The sequence below is a fragment of the Stegostoma tigrinum genome, chromosome 29 (assembly GCF_030684315.1).
Source record: "Stegostoma tigrinum isolate sSteTig4 chromosome 29, sSteTig4.hap1, whole genome shotgun sequence".
Classification (NCBI taxonomy): Eukaryota; Metazoa; Chordata; class Chondrichthyes; order Orectolobiformes; family Stegostomatidae; genus Stegostoma; species Stegostoma tigrinum.
Window position 1 is genome coordinate 3,759,091 of NC_081382.1, and position 18,578 is coordinate 3,777,668.

At 47.9% G+C, this 18,578-nt stretch overlaps 1 protein-coding gene across 9 annotated transcripts in view; it reads right to left on the reverse strand.

The window, feature by feature from the left end:
• LOC125465399 (glutamate receptor ionotropic, NMDA 1) overlaps positions 1-18,578 on the reverse strand; it is a 153,707-nt gene that overhangs the window by 67,149 nt on the left and 67,980 nt on the right. For 8 of the 9 annotated variants that reach the window (XM_048558846.2, XM_048558840.2, XM_048558847.2 and 5 more), the window contains exons 4-5: positions 14,081-14,143; positions 13,399-13,499 (exon numbers count right to left, since the gene is read on the reverse strand). In XM_048558846.2, coding sequence (XP_048414803.1) covers positions 13,399-13,499; positions 14,081-14,143 — 164 coding nt within the window. The remainder of the gene's footprint in view (positions 1-13,398; positions 13,500-14,080; positions 14,144-18,578) is intronic. The other variant, XM_048558844.2, reaches the window with a different exon arrangement.

Consider the following 18,578-nt stretch of genomic DNA (forward strand, 5'->3'; position numbering starts at 1 on the left):
GTTTGCACAGATAGACAGGCCCCCAGCTCATAGACCCAACAACGCAACATCTCAGGACTGCTTCCTTGTTCTCTTGGCTCTCTTGTACTTAGTGCTGACCTACCCACCTTGCCTTGCTGTGGTGTACCAAGCTGTTAGTGTGTTGGTGCTTCAGCTGGAGCCCCAAGGCCATCAATTCTACCATATTGATGTGTTTTCTGCACAGATACACAAGGCAGGTTTATCTGTCTCTATAGCAAACCAAAGCATCATTCTAACACCTACTGCATGAGCCACTGCAAACACACCACATGTTTATTCAACCAAATGACCCAGTTGGAAACCTGGAGGGAGCCATGGTTAGTCAGGGGTCCCGATACTGTCAGCCACAGGGACAGTTCACACACCGTCCCAATGCTTGGCTAGAATCATGTGTCCGGTTGGTCCAATCATTGTTGGGGATATGTCCAGCCGTCATCCAGCTAGTGGGCAGCAGCCTGTCCTATAGGGCCATCGCCAGCACTCAGAGGAATCACAAAGGCTGTGGTCTCGGTCACTCATGTCTCAGGGCTGTTCATCAAAGCCTGTCAGAGGTCTGGAGCATATACAGTCCTGGGGAAAGTGGGGGAGCTTTGTGCAGTGACTGTTGAGAAGGGTGTTGGGGGGGGGGGGTACGGTTGCTGTGGGGTTCAACACCAAGAGGAGGTAGGATGGTCCAGGATTCTGGGTGAGGGGGCCGTGAAGCACAGGCATACGTTGAGGTGGGGTCAAGGCTGGAAAACGGAGTGAAACATAAATAATAAGGGTCAGGTTTTGCTGATTGGCATCAAAGGACATGGTAGGCTGATGGGGGTGGGGGTGGCAGTATTGGCAGTGACCATCACCACCAGCAGGGTAGATGGGTATCATTAATGTTGGTGCTCAGGGGCTAAGGAGGACAGTGGTAGGTCTCCACATTGTGCAGGAGAATGAGTGGAAATGTTGGGGTAATGTGAGCTAAAATGGGACGTAGAGGCTTTGAGTGGTGTGTGATGTGGGCAGTGGGGAGTTACCTGGTGACCAGGCAGAGCCCAGTGCTGACAGGTTCCATTGTGACCTGTCTTCACTGCCCACACTTTCCTTTCATTAACTGCAACCAGAAGATGGTTGAGAGAATGCCCAGGGTGAGTGGTGTCAGTTTAATGGGGCACCAGGACATTGAGGGACAGACACATGAAGCATGCGTGTGCAAATTTTGGCTGCATTTAATTTGCAATAATTTCAACAGTCCATTTGCAATGTGTGTAGTGAATGTGATTTGGGTTCAATTTCTGGTCAAAGGAGACTTGCAAATTGAAACCTGGTATCTCAATGATGCAGAAGTCAGTGGTGATGACTTTAAAAGGAAGAAGTGCTGGCAAAAGGCGAGTCATAACCTTGAGAAACTTCCAATGTGCTATGGGAGGAGGCCACTACTTCACCATCTGGTGTGTATGTATTATGATGGTCTCTATGGAATGCAATGAGAGGTGAAATATGTGTTGGACGTCTGGCATGCGAAGGGTCGGAGGGCATTCCCTTTTTGATGTAACATGTTGGTCACTCAGTCACAGCACCACTTTTTCCAGGTTGGTGCCCGAGCTGAGAATGAAGCAGAATGAATGACGGAGAGATGGCCATCATTATCGGGGTGCAGCACTGTCTCACTGTTTGGAGGAATGTGCTCAGCCCTCACTGGCACAACATGCTGCCACTGATGGTTCTGAGACCAAAGGAGCTAGTTTCGCTCCTTATATTCCCATCACAAGTCATTTACAGGAAGGGTCGTGTGTGATATTGGTCACACGGTGGCTGCCTTAAAACACTGAATGCAGATACAGGACGACCAGGAGCAGCAGCTGGCCACTGCAGAGGCCAAAACACACCAGCTCAGGCACCAGGCACAGCTGCAGGATGCCTGCGGTCCACAGGAGGGAACACAGCTTATCGCCCCCTACTCAGGAATATTCAATGTTAAAGAAGAAAGGCAGAAGGAAAAGGAGACACTGTGCTGGTAGTAAAGGATGGGATCAGCACACTAATAAGGATAATGAACAATCCCAGATCAGAAGAAACATGTCTAGAGCCTATTGTAGGATGAACTAAGAAACAGCAAGGGGCAGCAGATATTGGCTAGAGTTACTTACAGGCAAACCAAATAGTGAGGTAATGTGGGACACAGTATTAGTCAGGGCATGACAGAAGCATGTAGCATAGACAACACAGTAATCATTGGTGACTTCAATTTGCTCACATTATGGGTAAACCAATTGACCAGAAAAGCTGAGATGGACAAGTATCTAGTGCATGTAGGAAATGCAGAATCATACGGTGAGGAAGAGGCCCTTCAGCTCATTGAGGCTGTACCAACAAAAACTACACTAAATCTACACTGTCCTACTTTCCAGCATTTGGATATAATGATATTTCAAGTGCTCATTCAAGTACTTAAGAATGTGAGTTTTCAACTGCCTTCTAGGTAGTGCATTCCTGATGCCCACTGCACTGTTGGTGAAAAAATTTTTCCTTAAATCTTCTAAAAATCTCCTGCCTTTCACCTTAATAGTTGTACAGCTCCAACACAACCTCCCTCCGATATGCCTTCTTAATTACCTTATGAACCTGTCCTGGTACCGTCAGGGATCTGTGGGCAAGCACCCTGAAATCTCTCTGTTCCTCTGAGCTTCCTAGTGCCCTGCCATTCACACACTTATTCTCTTGTCTTGTTCCTTCTTTCAAAGTGCATTACCTCACATTTATCAGGGTTAAATTCGACCTGTCACTGATCTCACCATCTGACCAATCTGCCTTTTTCCTCCTGTAATCTTAGATCTTCTTCCTGTTTGTCAACACTGGCCAATCCTCATGTCATCTGCAATTTACTGACCATCCCTCCCACATTCTCTTCTGTGTCGTTAATATCATTAATACCCAGTGAGGTAGACTAGTTATCCAGAAACTCAGCTAGTGATCTGGGGACCCAGTTTTGAATCTCACTGTGGCAGATGGTGAAATCTGAATTTGGGGCAGCACGGTGGCTCAGTGGTTAGCAATGCTGTCTCACAGCACCAGAGAGCCAGGTTCAATTCCAGCCTTGGATGACTGTCTGTGTGGAGTTTGCATAATCTTCCCGTGTTTGTGCGGGTTTCCTCCGGGTGCTCTGGCTTCCCCTACAGTCGAAAGATGTGCAGGTTAAGTGGGTTGGTCATGGGAAATGCAAGGTTACAGGGATAGGAGGTAAGTTTATGTGGGATGCTGTTTGGACAGTTGGTGTGAACTCAGTGGACCGAATGGCCTGTTTCCACACTGTAGGGATCCTATGATATAATGCAAATAATAACAGACCCAGTACTGATTCCTATGGTACGTCACCAAACACTGGGTTCCAGTCACACAAACACCCCTCTACCACCACCCTCTGTCTCCTGTCACTAGCCAGTTTTGGATTCAACTGGCCAAGTTACCCTGGATCCCATGAGGGACTTTGTGAAAGACCTTGCTGAAATCCTTATAAATGACACGAACTGCACATACCTGGTCACCTCCCCTCCTGGAAAATGCAATTCAATTTGTTCCATGTGACTGAGGCAGGGGCACTACCATTGCACTACAAACACCCAAGAAACACTGAAACAGCATACTCTACTTGAACACAATAGAACATAGAACATTACAGCACAGTACAGGCCCTTCGGCCCTTGATGTTGTGCTGACCTGTCATACCGATCTCAAGCCTATCTAACCTACACTATTCCATGTACGTCCATATGCTTATCCAATGACGACTTAAATGTACCTAAAGTTGGCGAATCTACTACCATTGCAGGCAAAGCGTTCCATTCCCTTACTACTCTCTGAGTAAAGAAACTACCTCTGACATCTGTCCTATATCTTTCACCCCTCAACTTAAAGCTATGCCCCCTCGTGCTCGCCATCACCATCCTAGGAAAAAGGCTCTCCCTATCCACCCTATCTAACCCTCTGATTATTTTATATGTTTCAATTAAGTCACCTCTCAACCTTCTTCTAATGAAATAGTCGAGGCTTTTAGATTTTCAAACTAACACTCTCCCAAGTGAGCTATTTATAACATGGAAAACTACGAGCTTTTCCACTTTGGAAGGAGAAACAGATATGCAGGGTATTTATTAAAATGATATGAGGCTGGAAAGTGTGGATGTCCAAAGGGACTGAGGTCTCCCTGTCAATAAGTCTCAAATGTGCAGTTGATTAGGAGGACTAATGGAAGGTTACATTTTATTGTAAGAGGATTTGAGTATAGGAATGAGTACAATGTGGCTTGAACTGTATTGGAGCTTGGTCAGATTGCCCCAGATACTGTGCAGTTTTGGTCTCCTTATCTCAGGGGTTGCCATCGAGGGACTGCAACAAAAAACAGACTGGTTCCTGTGATGGCGGGACTCTGCAATGAAGAGGGATTGAGTAAACTAGGCTCGTATACTTTAGAATTGTGAAGAATAAGTGGTGATCTCATTGAACCATACAAAACACTTAAAGGGATAGACAGGGTAGATGCAGGTAAGACATTTCCCGTTAGGGAATTTAAAACTGTGAGGAGTTTGGACATGCTATCCATGACTGTGTTGATACAGACTTGATGGGCCAAATGGCCTCTATCTGTACTGTTTGGATTCTATAATTCTATGAAACTAAAGAAGCACAACTTAAAATAACACTGTTACAACTTTGGGCTGGGGTGAAGAGAATTTATTTTACACTGAGGGATTTAGAAATTTTCTGTGTATTAAGGTCGATATTCTGATTACCAATGGTGCACATAGTTATGGGGATGTGATGGGTGATTATAAGTTTTAATCATACTGAATGGTAGACTGGGCTCATTCAGTTGAATGGTCTACTCCTGTTCTTATGTTCCCATGACTTCAATTCCTGGGTATACGTGAGGCACAGTGTCAACACACAGTGTCACAGAGCTCCATGGGTCTTGGGACACTGTGACAGACAGAGCTCCATGGGCCTTGGGACACTGTGACAGACAGAGTTCCATGGGCTTTGCGACACTGTGACAGACAGAGCTCCATGGGCCTTGGGACACTTTGACACAGACAGCTCCATGGGCCTTGGGACACTGACAGAAAGAGCTCCATGGACCTTAGGACACTGTAACAGACAGAGTTCCATGGGCCTTGGGACACTGTGACAGAGAGAGCTCCATGGGCCTTGGGACACTAACAGACAGAGCTCCACGGGCCTTGGGACACTGTGACAGACGGAGCTCCATGGGCCTTGGGACACTGTGACAGAGAGAGCTCCATGGGCCTTGGGACACTGTGACAGACAGAGTTCAATGGGCCTTGGGACACTGTAACAGACAGAGCTCCATGGGCCTTGGGACACTGTGACAGACAGAGCTCCACAGGCCTTGGGACACTGTGACAGAGAGAGCTCCATGGGCCTTGGGACAATGTGACAGACGGAGTTCCATGGGCCTTGGGACACTGTGACAGAGAGAGCTCCATGGGCCTTGGGACACTGTGACAGAGAGAGCTCCATGGGCCTTGGGACACTGTGACAGACAGAGTTCAATGGGCCTTGGGACACTGTAACAGACAGAGCTCCACGGGCCTTGGGACACTGTAACAGACAGAGCTCCATGGGCTTGGGACACTGTGACAGTGAGAGTTCCATGGGCCTTGGGACACTGTGCCAGAGCTCCATGGGCCTTGTGATATTGTGCCAGAGCTCCAAGGGCTTGGGACACTGTGGCAGACAGAGTTCCATGGGCCTTGGGACACTGTGACAGAGAGACCTCCATGGGCCTTGGGACAATGTGACAGAGAGAGCTCCATAGGCCTTGGGACACTGTGCCAGAGCTCCATTGGCCTTGTGATACTGTGCCAGAGCTCCATGGGCTTGGGACACTGTGACAGAGAGAGTTCCATGGGCCTTGGGACACTGACAGAGAGAGCTCCACGGGCCTTGGGATACTGTGCCAGAGCTAGACCAGATGCTGGAATAGGACCTGAGGACTGCAGGAATGGAAAGGCACCTTCTCTCAGTAGCTGGAAAGGTGAGAGTTGCTTTAAGCTTTTATGCTACTGGCTCCTTCTAGAAATTGGCAGGTGACCTCACACCAAAGACATGGGGTAGAAGTAGGCCATTCAGCCCTTTGAATCTATTCTGCCATTCAACAAGAAGTGATCTTTTAAACCTATAAAACATTTAATCATGGCTGATCATGGCTAATTTGATAGTCCTCAATACTCACTAAGATGGAGTTCTGTCACCATCCTGTCATGTCTTTCTCAGGATGGGCACAGTGCTTTGACATACTGGCACACTGCCGAATTACTTCACCTGCTGGGTAGCCTGGACTCCTGGCACATCTTTGTGCCCTTCTCTTCCTTCATCCAGAATGCTGCTGTGCCTCTCTCTGCCTGTGATAGTCCTTCTTGTTTGAGGAACCTACATCAGAATGGATGATGCCCATGTGCCTCACTGCACCACTGGTGCTGGCTGGCTTTTACTCAGTCACTGCCAACTACACCACCCCGCCCCACCCCAACCCCCAATCGAGCACCTTGAAAATGTTCAGTTAGGGATAGCCAGCATGGATTCATAACAGAAGGATCAAGCATGACAAATCGCACTGTATTTTCTGAAGAGGTGATTAAGACAGTAGACAGGGAAATGTTTATAGAGAGTGTTTCAGTGTACTTCCAGTAGACATTTGATAAATTCCCACATAACAGAATGGTAACAAAGGTAAAAGCCCATAGAATTAAGGGGAAATTATTGACGTGGCTGGGAAATTGATTCAATGACAGGCGACAGAAAATAGAAATAATAGTTAGATAATCAAATTGGCAGGAAGTGACCACTGTGTCCCACAAGGATCTGTGTTGGGGCCTCAATTATTCACATTAACAACAACTTGGATAATGGCATAGAAAGTCATATATCCAAATTTCCCGATGACACAAAGTTAGGCAACACTGCAGACAGTGTAGATGATAACATCAAATTACAAAGGGATATTGATAGACTAAGAAAATGGGAAAAATTGTAGGTGATGGAGTTCAATATAAGCAAGTGTGTGGTTATCCAATTTGGACCAAGAAAGGATAGATCAAGGCATTATCTAAATGGCATAAAGTTAAATACAGGGATGTCCAAATAGACTATGGTGTTCAAGTGCACAAATCTTTAAAATATGGCAGAAAACAATCAAGAAAGCTGGCAGAATGCCAGCCTTTATATTGAGAGGACTGGAGTAGAAGTTATACACGGTGATACAAAACCCTGGTCAGGCCTCACTGGCAGTCCTGTGAGCGGATCTGGGCACCATACCTTAGCAACAATAGCTTAGCCTTGGAGGGAGTACAGTGTAGGTTTACAAGAATGATACCTGGGCTTCGGAAGCTAAGTTATGAGGAGAGGTTACACAATTTAGGCCACTTTTCTCTAGAATTTAGAAAGTTAAGGGGTAATCTGATTGAAGTCTTCAAAATATTAACAGGAAAAGACAGAGTAGACAGCTGTAATCTTTTTCCAGGACTTGGGGATTCTAGAACCGGGGTGGGGGGGGGGGGGGCATATTCTGAGAATTAGGACCAGACCATTCAGGAGAGACAGTACGAACTGCCAATGCTGGAGAATCTGAGATAACAAGGTGTAGCGCTGGATGAACACAGCAGGCCCAGCACCATCGGAGGAGCAGGAAAGTTGATGTTTCGGATCGAGGCCCTTCTTCAGAAATGGGGGAGGGGAAGGGGGTTCTGAAATAAATAGGGAGAGAGGGGGAGGTGGATTGAAGATGGATAAAGGAAAAGATCGGTGGAGAGGAGACAGACAGATCAAAGAGGCAGGATTAGAGCCAGTGAAGGTGAATGTCGGTGGAGAGTTAGGGAGGAGATAGGTCAGTCCAGGGAGGATGGACAGGTCAAGGAGGCGGGATGAGGTTAGTGGGTAGGAGATGGGGGTGGGGCTTGAGGTGGAGGAATGGTTAGGGAGGCGGGGAAGAGTTGGTCTGGTTTTGGGATGCGGTTGGAGCAGGGAAATTTTGAAGCTTGTGAAGTCCACATTGATACCATCGGGCTGCAGAGTTCCCAAGCGAAATATGAGATGCTGATCCTGCAGCTTTTGGGTGGCATCATTGTGGAACTGCAGGAGGCCCAGGATGGACATGTTGTGTGAGGAGTTGGTGGCAGTGGGGTGGGGGGTGGGGGGGGCGGGGGGGGGGCGGGGGGGGCGGTGCGCAGTTGAAGTGGTTCCTGACTGGGAGGTGCAGTTGTTTGTTGCAAACCGAGCGCAGCTGTTCCACAAAGTGGTCCCCAAGGTTCCACTTGGTTTCCCCGATGTAGAGGAGGCCACAACAGGAACAGCAGATGCAGTATATCACATTAACAGATGTGCAGGTGAACATCTGCTTGATGTGGAAAGTCTACTTAGTGCCTGGGATGGGGCTGAGGGGGGAGGTGTAGGGGCACGTGTGGCACTTCCTACGGTTGCAGGGAAAAGTGCTGGGGTTGGTGGGGCTGGAGGGCAGTGTGGATCGGACGAGGCAGTCACAGTGAAAGTGGCCCCTCCGGAAAGCGGATAAGGGTGGGGAGGGTAAAATGTCTTTGGTGGTGGGGTCGGATTGCAGATGGCGGAAGTGTCGGAGGATGTTGCGTTGGATCCGGAGGTTGGTGGGGTGGGCGTGAGGACAAGGGGGATTCTGTTTTGGTTGCGTTTGTGGGAATGGGGTGTGAGGCATGAATTGCGGGAAATGCCAGAGACATCGTCGAGGGCATTTTTGACCACTGTGGAAGGGATGTTGCGGTCCTTGAAAAACGAGGATATCTGGGATGTCCGGGAGTGGAATGCCTCATCTTGGGGCCAGGTGCGGCGGAGGCGAAGGAATTGGGAATAGGGGATGGCCTTTTTGCAGGAAGGTGGGTGGGAGGAGGTGTATTCTAGGTAGCTGTGGGAGTCATTGGGCTTGAAATGGATATCTGTTTCCAGGTGGATGCTAGGGATGGAGGCAGAGAGGTCCAGGAAGGAGAGAGAGGTGTCAGAGATGGTCCAGGTGAACTTAAAGTTGGGGTGGAAGGTGTAATGAAGTTCAACTGTTCGAGCTCCTCGTGGGAGCACAAGGCAGCGCCGATACAGTTATCAATGTAATGGAGGAAGAGGTGGGGGATAGGGACAGTGTAGCTTTGGAAGAGGGATTGTTCCACGTAACCTACAAAGAGGCAGGCATAGCTCCCTTTGTCTCTAGGAAGTGGGAGGAATCAATAGAGAAGTTGTTGAAGGTGAGGACGAGTTTGGCCAGGCGGATGAGCGAGTCAGCGGAGGCGGACTGGTTGGGCCTGCGGGACAGGAAGAAGCAGAGGCCATCTGTATGGGGAATGCAGGTGTATAGGGGCTGGATGTCCATGCTAAAGATGAGGTGTTGGGGAGAAGGGAATTGGAAGTTTTGGAGGAGGTGGAGGGTGTGGGTTGTGTCACGGACATTGGCAGGAAGTTCCTGGACCAAGGGGGAGAAAATGGAGTTGAGATAAGTGGAGATACGTTTGGTGGGGCAGGAGCAGACAGAGCCAATGGATCGACTAGGGCAGTCAGGTTTGTGGATTTTGGGAAGGAGATAGAAGCAGGTGGTGCGGGGTTGGGGAACGATGAGGTTGGAGACTGTGAGTGGGAAGTCACCTGAGGCGATGAGGTTTTGGAGATGATGGTTTGGTGCTCGGGATGGGGTCATGATCAAGGGGGAGGTAGGAGAAGGTGTCGGAGAGTTGGCGCCTGGCCTCGGTGATGTAGAGGTCAGTGCGCCATACTACAACTGTGCCTCCCTTGTCCGCGGGTTTTATGGTGAGGTTGGGGTTGGGGCAGAGGGCTGCCAGTTCTGCAGGGGAGAGATTGGATTGGGTTAGAAGGGTGGAGAGGTTGAGGCGTTTCATGTCTCGACAGCAGTTGCAGATGAAGAGGTTGAGGGAGGGTAAGAGGCCTGGCGGTACTGTCCAGGAGGAGGGGATGTGTTGGAGGCAGGTGAAGGGGTCAGTGGAGGAAGGGTTAGGCTCACGGTTAGAGAAGTAAGCGTGGAGGCGAAGGCGGCGGAGAAACTGCTCTATGTCCAAACGTGGCCGGTATTTATTGATGTGTGGGTGGAGGGGGACAGAGGTGAGCCCCTTACTGAGGACTGACCGTTCATCCTCAGGTAAAAACTCGGCAGCGCTGGGTGCTGCTGTCTCCTCTGGAGCTGCTGGCTGTGGAGGTGGTGGGCAGGATGATGTAGGCCGGTAAATCTTGGATGTTGGTGGCAGTGGCGTCCTCGATGTCGGTGTTGTCAGCCTCGGAAACGGAAGCAGCAGCATCAGCATCCGTGTCGATGGCACTGGCTTGTACCGGGAGTGGCAGATGTGGCGTCATCCACGGAAACTGCTGGTGTTCCGAAGGTGGCTACACTTCCTCTCACCCACCTTCCTGCAAAAATGCCATCCCCTATTCCCAATTCCTTCACCCCCCCCAGCCCACTCTTCGGACGACAAGTCCATCCTGGGCCTCCTGCATTGCTCCTGAGATGAGGCATTCCATTCCCGCACATCCCAAATGTCCTCGTTTTTCAAGGACCGCAACTTCGCACCCCCTACCGCGCCCACCCCCCCACCCCCAACCCCCGCAGTGGTCAAAAACGCCCTCGGCCGTGTCTCCTGTATTTCCCGCAACTCGTCCCTCACACCCCGTCCCCGCAGTAACATATCAAAACAGAATCCCCCTCATCCTCATGCCCACCCCACCAACCTCTGGATCCATCGCATCACCCTCTGACACTTCCGCCATCTGTAATCCGACCCCACTACCAAAGACACTTTTCCCTCCCCATCCTTATCTGCTTTCTGGAGGGACCACTGTCTCCGTGACTCCCCTGGCTGCTCCACACACCCCTCCAGCCCCACCACACCTGGCACTTTTCCTTGCAACCGCAGGAAGTGCTACACCTGCCCCCACACCTCCTCCCTCACCCCCATCCCAGGCCCCAAGAAGACTTTCCACATCAAGCAGATGTTCACCTGCACATCTGCCAATGCGGTATACTGTATCCACTGTTCCCGTTGTGTTCCCCTCCTCCCACCTCAAGCCGCACCCCCATCTCCTACCCACTAACCTCATCCCGCCTCCTTGACCTGTCCATCCTCCCTGGACTGACCTATCTCCTCCCTAACTCCCCACCGACATTCACCTTCACTGGCTCTAACCCTGCCTCTTTGACCTGTCTGTGTCCTCTCCACCAATCTTCTCCTCTATCCATCTTCTATCCACCTCCCCCTCTCTCCCTATTTATTTCAGAATCCCCTCCCCTCCCCCATTCGTGAAGAAGGGTCTCGACCCAAAACATCAACTTTCCTGTTCCTCTGATGCTGTGTTCATCCAGCTCTAAGTTCAGGAGAGATGTTAGATGTTAACTGAACAAAGGAGAACAAAGAACGATACGGCACAGGAACAGGCCCTTTGGCCCTCCAAGCCTGTGCCGACACATTTTGCCTTTCTATATTAAAAGCTGTCTTCACTTACAGGATCCGTATCCCTCTATTCCCTTCCTATTCATGTATTTGCCCAGGTTGCTCTTAAATGCTCTTATTGTGTCTGTTTCCACCAGCTCCTCCAGCAGCGTGTTCCAGGGCAGTCACCACCCTTTGTGCGAAAACCTTGCCTTGCACACCTCTTTTAAACTTTCTCCCTTGCACCTTGAACCACCCCGGGGAAAGTGCCTTATACTTTCCACTCTATCCATGCCATTCACAACCTTATAAACTTCTATCAGGTCACCCCTCAACCTCCCGTGTTCCAGTGAAAACAAAGCCAGTTTATCCAACCTTTCGTCATAGCTAAATTCCCCCATACCAGACAACATCCTTTTCTGCACCCTCTCCAAGGCATCCACATCTTTCTGGTGGTGACCAGAACCATACGCAGTATTCAGAGTGTGGCCTCACTGAAGTTCTATAAAGCTGCAGCATAACTGGTCTATCCTTATACTCAGGGCCCCTTCCAATGAAGGCAAGCATGCCATAAGCATTTTTTACCATCTTATCTACCTGCGCTGCTATCTTCAGTGATCTGTGGATCTGCACACTCTGCATATCAATACTCCTAAGGGTTCTGCCAGTCACCATATAATTTCCAACTGTACCTGACCTTCCAAAATGCATCACCTCACATTTATCCGGATTAAACGCCATCTGCAATTTTTCTGCCAGTACCTCCAACTGATTTATATCCTGCTGTATCCTCTGACAATCCTCCTCACTATCTGCAAACTTATTAATTAAACCAGCTACATTCTCCTCCAAATCGTTTATGTAAACCACGAACAGCAGAGGTTCCAGCACTGATCCCTGTCACAGCCCTCCATTCTGAAAACCATCCTTCCACCATTACCCTCTGTCTCCTATGACTAAGTCAGTCAGTATCCATCTTGCCAGCTCACCCCTGGTACCATGTGACTTCACCTTTTGTACCAGTCTGTTATAAGGGACTTTGTCAAAGGCTTATACTGAAGTCCAGGTACACAACCACATTTCATTCATCAATCATTTGCATCACCTCAAAAGACTTGATCAAGTTAGTGAGGCACAACCTCCCCTGCACAAAGCTATACTGTTTATCACTAATATGGAGCTGATATGGAGCTGTGTAAATAGAGACTCTGGGGAAATGTAGCTGGCTATGTGCATGATATGCATGAGACGTTCAGCTGATACAAACCATCGAGTAACAAAACAGAAGCTGTTGGAAAAGCTCAGCTGGCCTGGCAGCATCTGTGAAGAAAATATTAGAGTTAACATTTTGGGTCCGATGACCCTTCCTCACAGTCAGTTTACCTTTAAGAGGCTATTTGTGGTATCCTCATTGTATCACAGCATGTGAGCTGAGGGTATAAAAATCACGCACTCCATCTTACCCTTAGATTACTAGCAACATACCAAATTATTAAAGACATGCTGCCCTGTTGTAACCTAAGAGTTGAATACTAGCCCAGGCACTTGTGTACCTGTGAATGTAATGTTGTAATAAGTATCTGCTGAATTCTTCAAAAGCGTGATATCCACAACTAGTTTCTTAAATTATGAGAGGCAACAGAAGCATTTCTGCATCAGGTAAAACACCCTGATGGAGGTAAAATTCACACCACACACAGACTAGTAAACAAGGCTGTAATCAGATTTACATGAGAAAAGGTACAGACAGATTCTGGGGAAAGAGGTGGACAGACAGATATAAACAGAACACAGGGTCATGCAGCTGGATATAGACAGCGTCTGGGGTGTTTCCAGAATGTCAGGGTTGAGGGCAGGCTGCTAACAGATTCCTCAGGAACGGAAGTTACGGTTTGACAGACACACAGAATGACTTATTATTGCATACAGTGTCACTTACCTGGCTGATAGGATGATGACTCTGGCCTCCAACTCCTTGGCTTCCAGCAGCATTGATGTCATGTTTGTGGTGCCTGGTTCAAACTGTAGGACCTTCTCAGCCTGTAGTTGGTGCAGGGATTCAGAATTACTAAACCATTTGTCCAAAACCATCCTTTTCGGCCTCTTTCCATCAACGACGCCTTTGATCTCCAGCACAGATCAGCTTAAAGGCGATCAGATAATTGGGCCCGTGTGGAGCCAATGTGAGCTACAGAGTTCTCTGTACTGGGCATGCAAACTAAGATAGAACAAGACCAAAAAAAGGGTGCGTGCATCTGACAGAGTAGAATAGAGAGGGAAAAAATGCATCTCAACCTGAAAAAGAGTTGGTCGGTCTTTCAAAAGAAAAATAGAGTCTTAAACGGGGTGAAGTCAGGGGGGAAACGTCATGGCTTGTTTCTAAAATGTACTTTTAAGAAACTTGCAAGTTAGTCTTTATTCAACATGCATGTGTCCTTATTATAAGATTTGGTTAGGTGGGGGCGACTCATATTCTTTAACCATTCTCATCGACAAACCAAAAGAATCTGTTTGAAACTAACAGCGTGCTACCAGAACAGTCTCATTGGTCATTCTGACTGTGACTTGGCTACTCCGTTAGTTTACGATTGCTGGCTCGTGCAGTCTACATGCAAATATACCTTTGGTCCTCGCCTGCTGTCATACGAATGTTGGTCGTTGTTTTCAAAGTTCCTTTTTTTATTCTGATGAGTAATGTGCACAGAGAAAATATGTAGACACAGAAGAATATTATAAACAGTTGAAAATGACGTGTAGTAAGCAATTTAACCCTCTCTTCTCCTCAGGGTCAGACGTATGACTGGAGCTTGCAAAAAAAACAGCTCCTCCGTTATTTGAAAGTTTGTGGTACTGGCTCTGACACTGGCTCTGGGCAGTTGGCACTCTGATGCTAGTTTTGCAGCTGGCAATGTGACACTGGCACTCAGTGTTTGGCAGCCTGACAAGGTTTCGATGATACTAACACTGTAACACTGGCTCTGTGAATCTCACTCTGTGACACTGGCTCTGTGAATCCTGCTCTGTGACACTGGCTTTGTGAATGTGGATCTCTGACACTGGCTTTGTGACTCGCGCTCTGTGACACTGGCTCTGTGAATCTGGATCTGTGACACGGACTCTGTGAATCCGGCTCTGTGACACTGGCTTTGTGAAACTGGATCTGTGACACTAGCTCTGTGAATCTGGATCTCTGACACTGGCTCTGCGAATCTGGATCTGTGAATCTTGCTCTCTGACACTAGCTCTGTGAATCTCGCTCTGTGACACTGGCTCTGTGAATGTAGATCTCTGACACTGGCTCTGTAAATCTCGCTCTGTCACACTGGCTCTGTGAATCTGGATCTATGACACTGGCTCTGTGAATGTGGATCTCTGACACTAGTTCTGTGAATCTCGCTCTGTGACAGTGGCTCTGTGAATCTGGATCTGTGACACTGGCTCTGTGAATCCGGCTCTGTGACACTGGCTTCGTGAATCCGGATCTGTGACACTAGCTTCGTGAATCTGGATCTGTGACACTGGCTTCGTGAATCTGGATCTGTGAATCTGTCTCTGTGAATCTCGCTCTGTGAATCTTGCTCTGTGACACTGGCTCTGTGAATCTGGACCTGTGACACTGGTTCTGTGAATCTGGATCTGTGAATCTGTCTCTGAGAATCTGGATCTGTGAATCTGGATCTGTGAATCTGTCTCTGTGAATCTGTCTCTGTGAATCTTGCTCTCTGACACTGTCTCTGTGAATCTCGCTCTGTGACATTGGCTCTGTGAATCTGGATCTATGACACTGGCTCTGTGAATGTGGATCTCTGACACTGGCTCTGTGAATCTCGCTCTGTGACATTGGCTCTGTGAATCTGGATCTATGACACTGGCTCTGTGAATCTGGATCTGTGAATCTGGATCTGTGAATCTGTCTCTGTGAATCTGGATCTGTGAATCTGTCTCTGTGAATCTTGCTCTCTGACACTGTCTCTGTGAATCTCACTCTGTGACATTGGCTCTGTGAATCTGGATCTATGACACTGGCTCTGTGAATGTGGATCTCTGACACTGGCTCTGTGAATCTCGCTCTGTGACATTGACTCTATGAATTTGGATCTATGACACTGGCTCTGTGAATGTGGATCTCTGACACTGGCTCTGTGACACTGGCTCTGTGAATCTGGATCTCTGACACTGGCTCTGTGAATCTCACTCTGTGACACTGGCTCTGTGAATCTGTCTCTGTGAATCTCGCTCTGTGACACTGGCTCTGTACAATGGATCTGAGGCACTTTCTACATGAATCTCATTGAGCGAAACTGGCTCTACATGACTGGTCTGTAACAAGGAGTCTCTGAATATGGTTCTTCTTCACATCTACTCCACAGGATTTTATGTTTTTAACCATTTACTTGTCTGTCCTTCAACATTTTGTACACATATCCTGCCAGGTCCCTCTGTTCCTGAACTTCCTTTCAAACTGCAGCTTTTCTATTACCTCTCCTCACTCTTTCTCCAAAAATGTATCACTTCACATTTCTCTGTGTTAAAGTTTGTCAGCTGTGTGTCTGCGATGCCACTAGCCTGTCTGTGTCCTCCTCTTTACCTCCTGGCAGTTCACTCGACAGGTTCTGAGTCATTTGCAAATTTTGAACTTGTAGCCTGCAAACTCGAGAGGAGGTGATTAACACAGACCAAGAGAAACAGCACTCCTAATCCTCATCCCTAATAGCCACACTAAAAGCCTGAAAAACAACCATTTACCACCAGCTTCCTGGCACACAGCCAACTTCATATCTTTTTATTCTACGGGATTCAACTTTGCTGACAAGCCTTTTAAGTCACACTTATCAAAACTTCTTTGGAATTCCCTATTCACCATGGCAATGACATTAGCCCCCTCTGCTTCCTCATCAACAAACTCCATCAAATCTGATAAGCCTGACTTTTCATTAATAATTCATGCTGGGTTTCCTTACTGAACCTACACATGCCCATTTTTTATTGGATTATAATTTTTAAAACCTTCTCCCCACTGACGGGTCTAGATCTTGCACCTGTTTCTTTTTATCCAGGGTACGACATTTGCAATTCTCCAATCTTCTGACATATTGTCACACTGTGATACTCTCTAATGCAGTCTCTTATATCTATTGAGGGCTATAAAAATATGACGGGCCCCTCTGCTACTTTTCCCCTCAGCATCTTTAAATATACCTGACCCAGTCAGGAAAATCCCAAAGCCTTTTGTTCGTACATAAGGAGCAAGAGGGTAACGAGAGATTGGGATGGCCCACTCAAGGTGGGATGTTACGCGAGGGATCCGAGAAAATGAGTAAGGTTCTTAAAGAGCATTTTGCGTCAGTATTCACCGAGGAGAGGGAAATGATAGCTGTTGAGGTTAGGGATAGATGTTTGATTACACTAGGTCAAGTCGGCACAAGGAGGGGGGAAGTGATGGGTATTCTAAAAGGCATTATGGTGGACAAGTCCCCAGGTCCGGATGGGATCTATCCCAGGTTACTGAGGGAAGCAAGGGAGGAAATAGCTGAGGCCTTACAGATACCTTTACAGCATCCTTAAGCACAGGTGAGGTCCTGGAGGACTGGAGAATTGCTAATGTTGTTCCCTTGTTTAAGAAGGGTAGCAAGGATAATCCAGGTAATTATCGACTGGTGAGCCTGACGTCAGTGGTGGGGAAGCTGCTGTAGAAGATACTGAGGGATGGGATCTATTTACATTTGGAAGAAAACGGGCTTATTAGTGATAGACAACATGGTTTTGTGCAGGGGAGGTCATGTCTTACCAACTTGATAGAATTCTTTGAGGAAGTGACAGAGTTGATAGATGAGGGAAGGGCTGTGTATGTCATATACATGGACTTCAGAGGGCATTTGAGAAGGTTCCCTATGATAGGCTGATGGAGAAAGTGAAGTCACGTGGAGTCCAGGGTGTACTAGCGAGATGGATAGAGAACTGGCTGAGCAACAGGAGACAGAGGATTGTAGTGGAAGGGAGTTTCTCAAAATGGAGAACTGTGACCAGTGGTGTTCCACAGGGATTGGTGTTGGGATCACTATTATTTGTGATATACATAAATGATCTGGAGGAAGGTATAGATGGTCTGATCAGCAAGTTTGCAGATGACACTAAGATTGGTGGAGTAGCAGATAGTGAAGGGGACTATCGGAGAATGCAGCAGAATATAGATAGACTGGAGAGTTGGGAGGAGAAATGGCAGATGGAGTTCAATCCGGGCAAATGCGAGGTGATGCATTTTCGAAGATCTGATTCAAGAACGAACTATACTTTAAATGGAAAAGCCCTGGGGAAAATTGATGCACAGAGAGACCTGGGTGTTCAGGTCCATTGTTCCCTGAAGGTGGCAATGCAGGTCAATAGAGTGGTCAGGAAGGCACACGGCATGCTTTCATTCATCAGACAGGGTATTGAGTACAAGAGATGGCAGGTCATGTTACAGTTGTATAGGACTTTAGTTTGACCACATTTGGAATACTGTGTACATTTCCGGTCACCACATTACCAAAAGGATGTGGATGCTTTGGAAAGGGTGCAGAGGAGGTTCACCAGGATGCTGCCTGGAATGGAGGGCACTAGCTGTGAAGAGAGGGTGAGTAGATTAGGATTATTTACATTAGAAAGATGGAGGTTGAGGGGGGGGATCTGATTGAGGTCTACAAAATCATGAGAGGTATAGACAGGGTGGATAGCATTTTCCCAGAGTGGGGGACTCAATTACTAGGGGGTCATGGTTTCAAGGTGAGAGGGGAAAAGTTTAAGGGAGATATGCGTGGAAAGTTCTTTACGCAGAAGGTGGTGGATGCCTGGAACATGTTGCCAGTGGAGGTGGCAGAGGTGGGCACAATAGCATCATTTAAGATGTATCTAGACAGATACATGAATCGGCAGGGAGCAGAGGGATACAGATCCTTGGAAAATAGGCAACAAGTTTAGATAGAGGATCTGGATCAGCGCAGGCTTGGAGGGCCGAAGGGCCTGTTTCTGTGCTGTAATTTCCTTTGTTCTTGTTCAGTCCAGATGACTTAACGTTAAGCATTGCTAGCCTTTCTAATACATTCTCCATCTCAATGATTACTCCATCCAGCATCTCAGTGG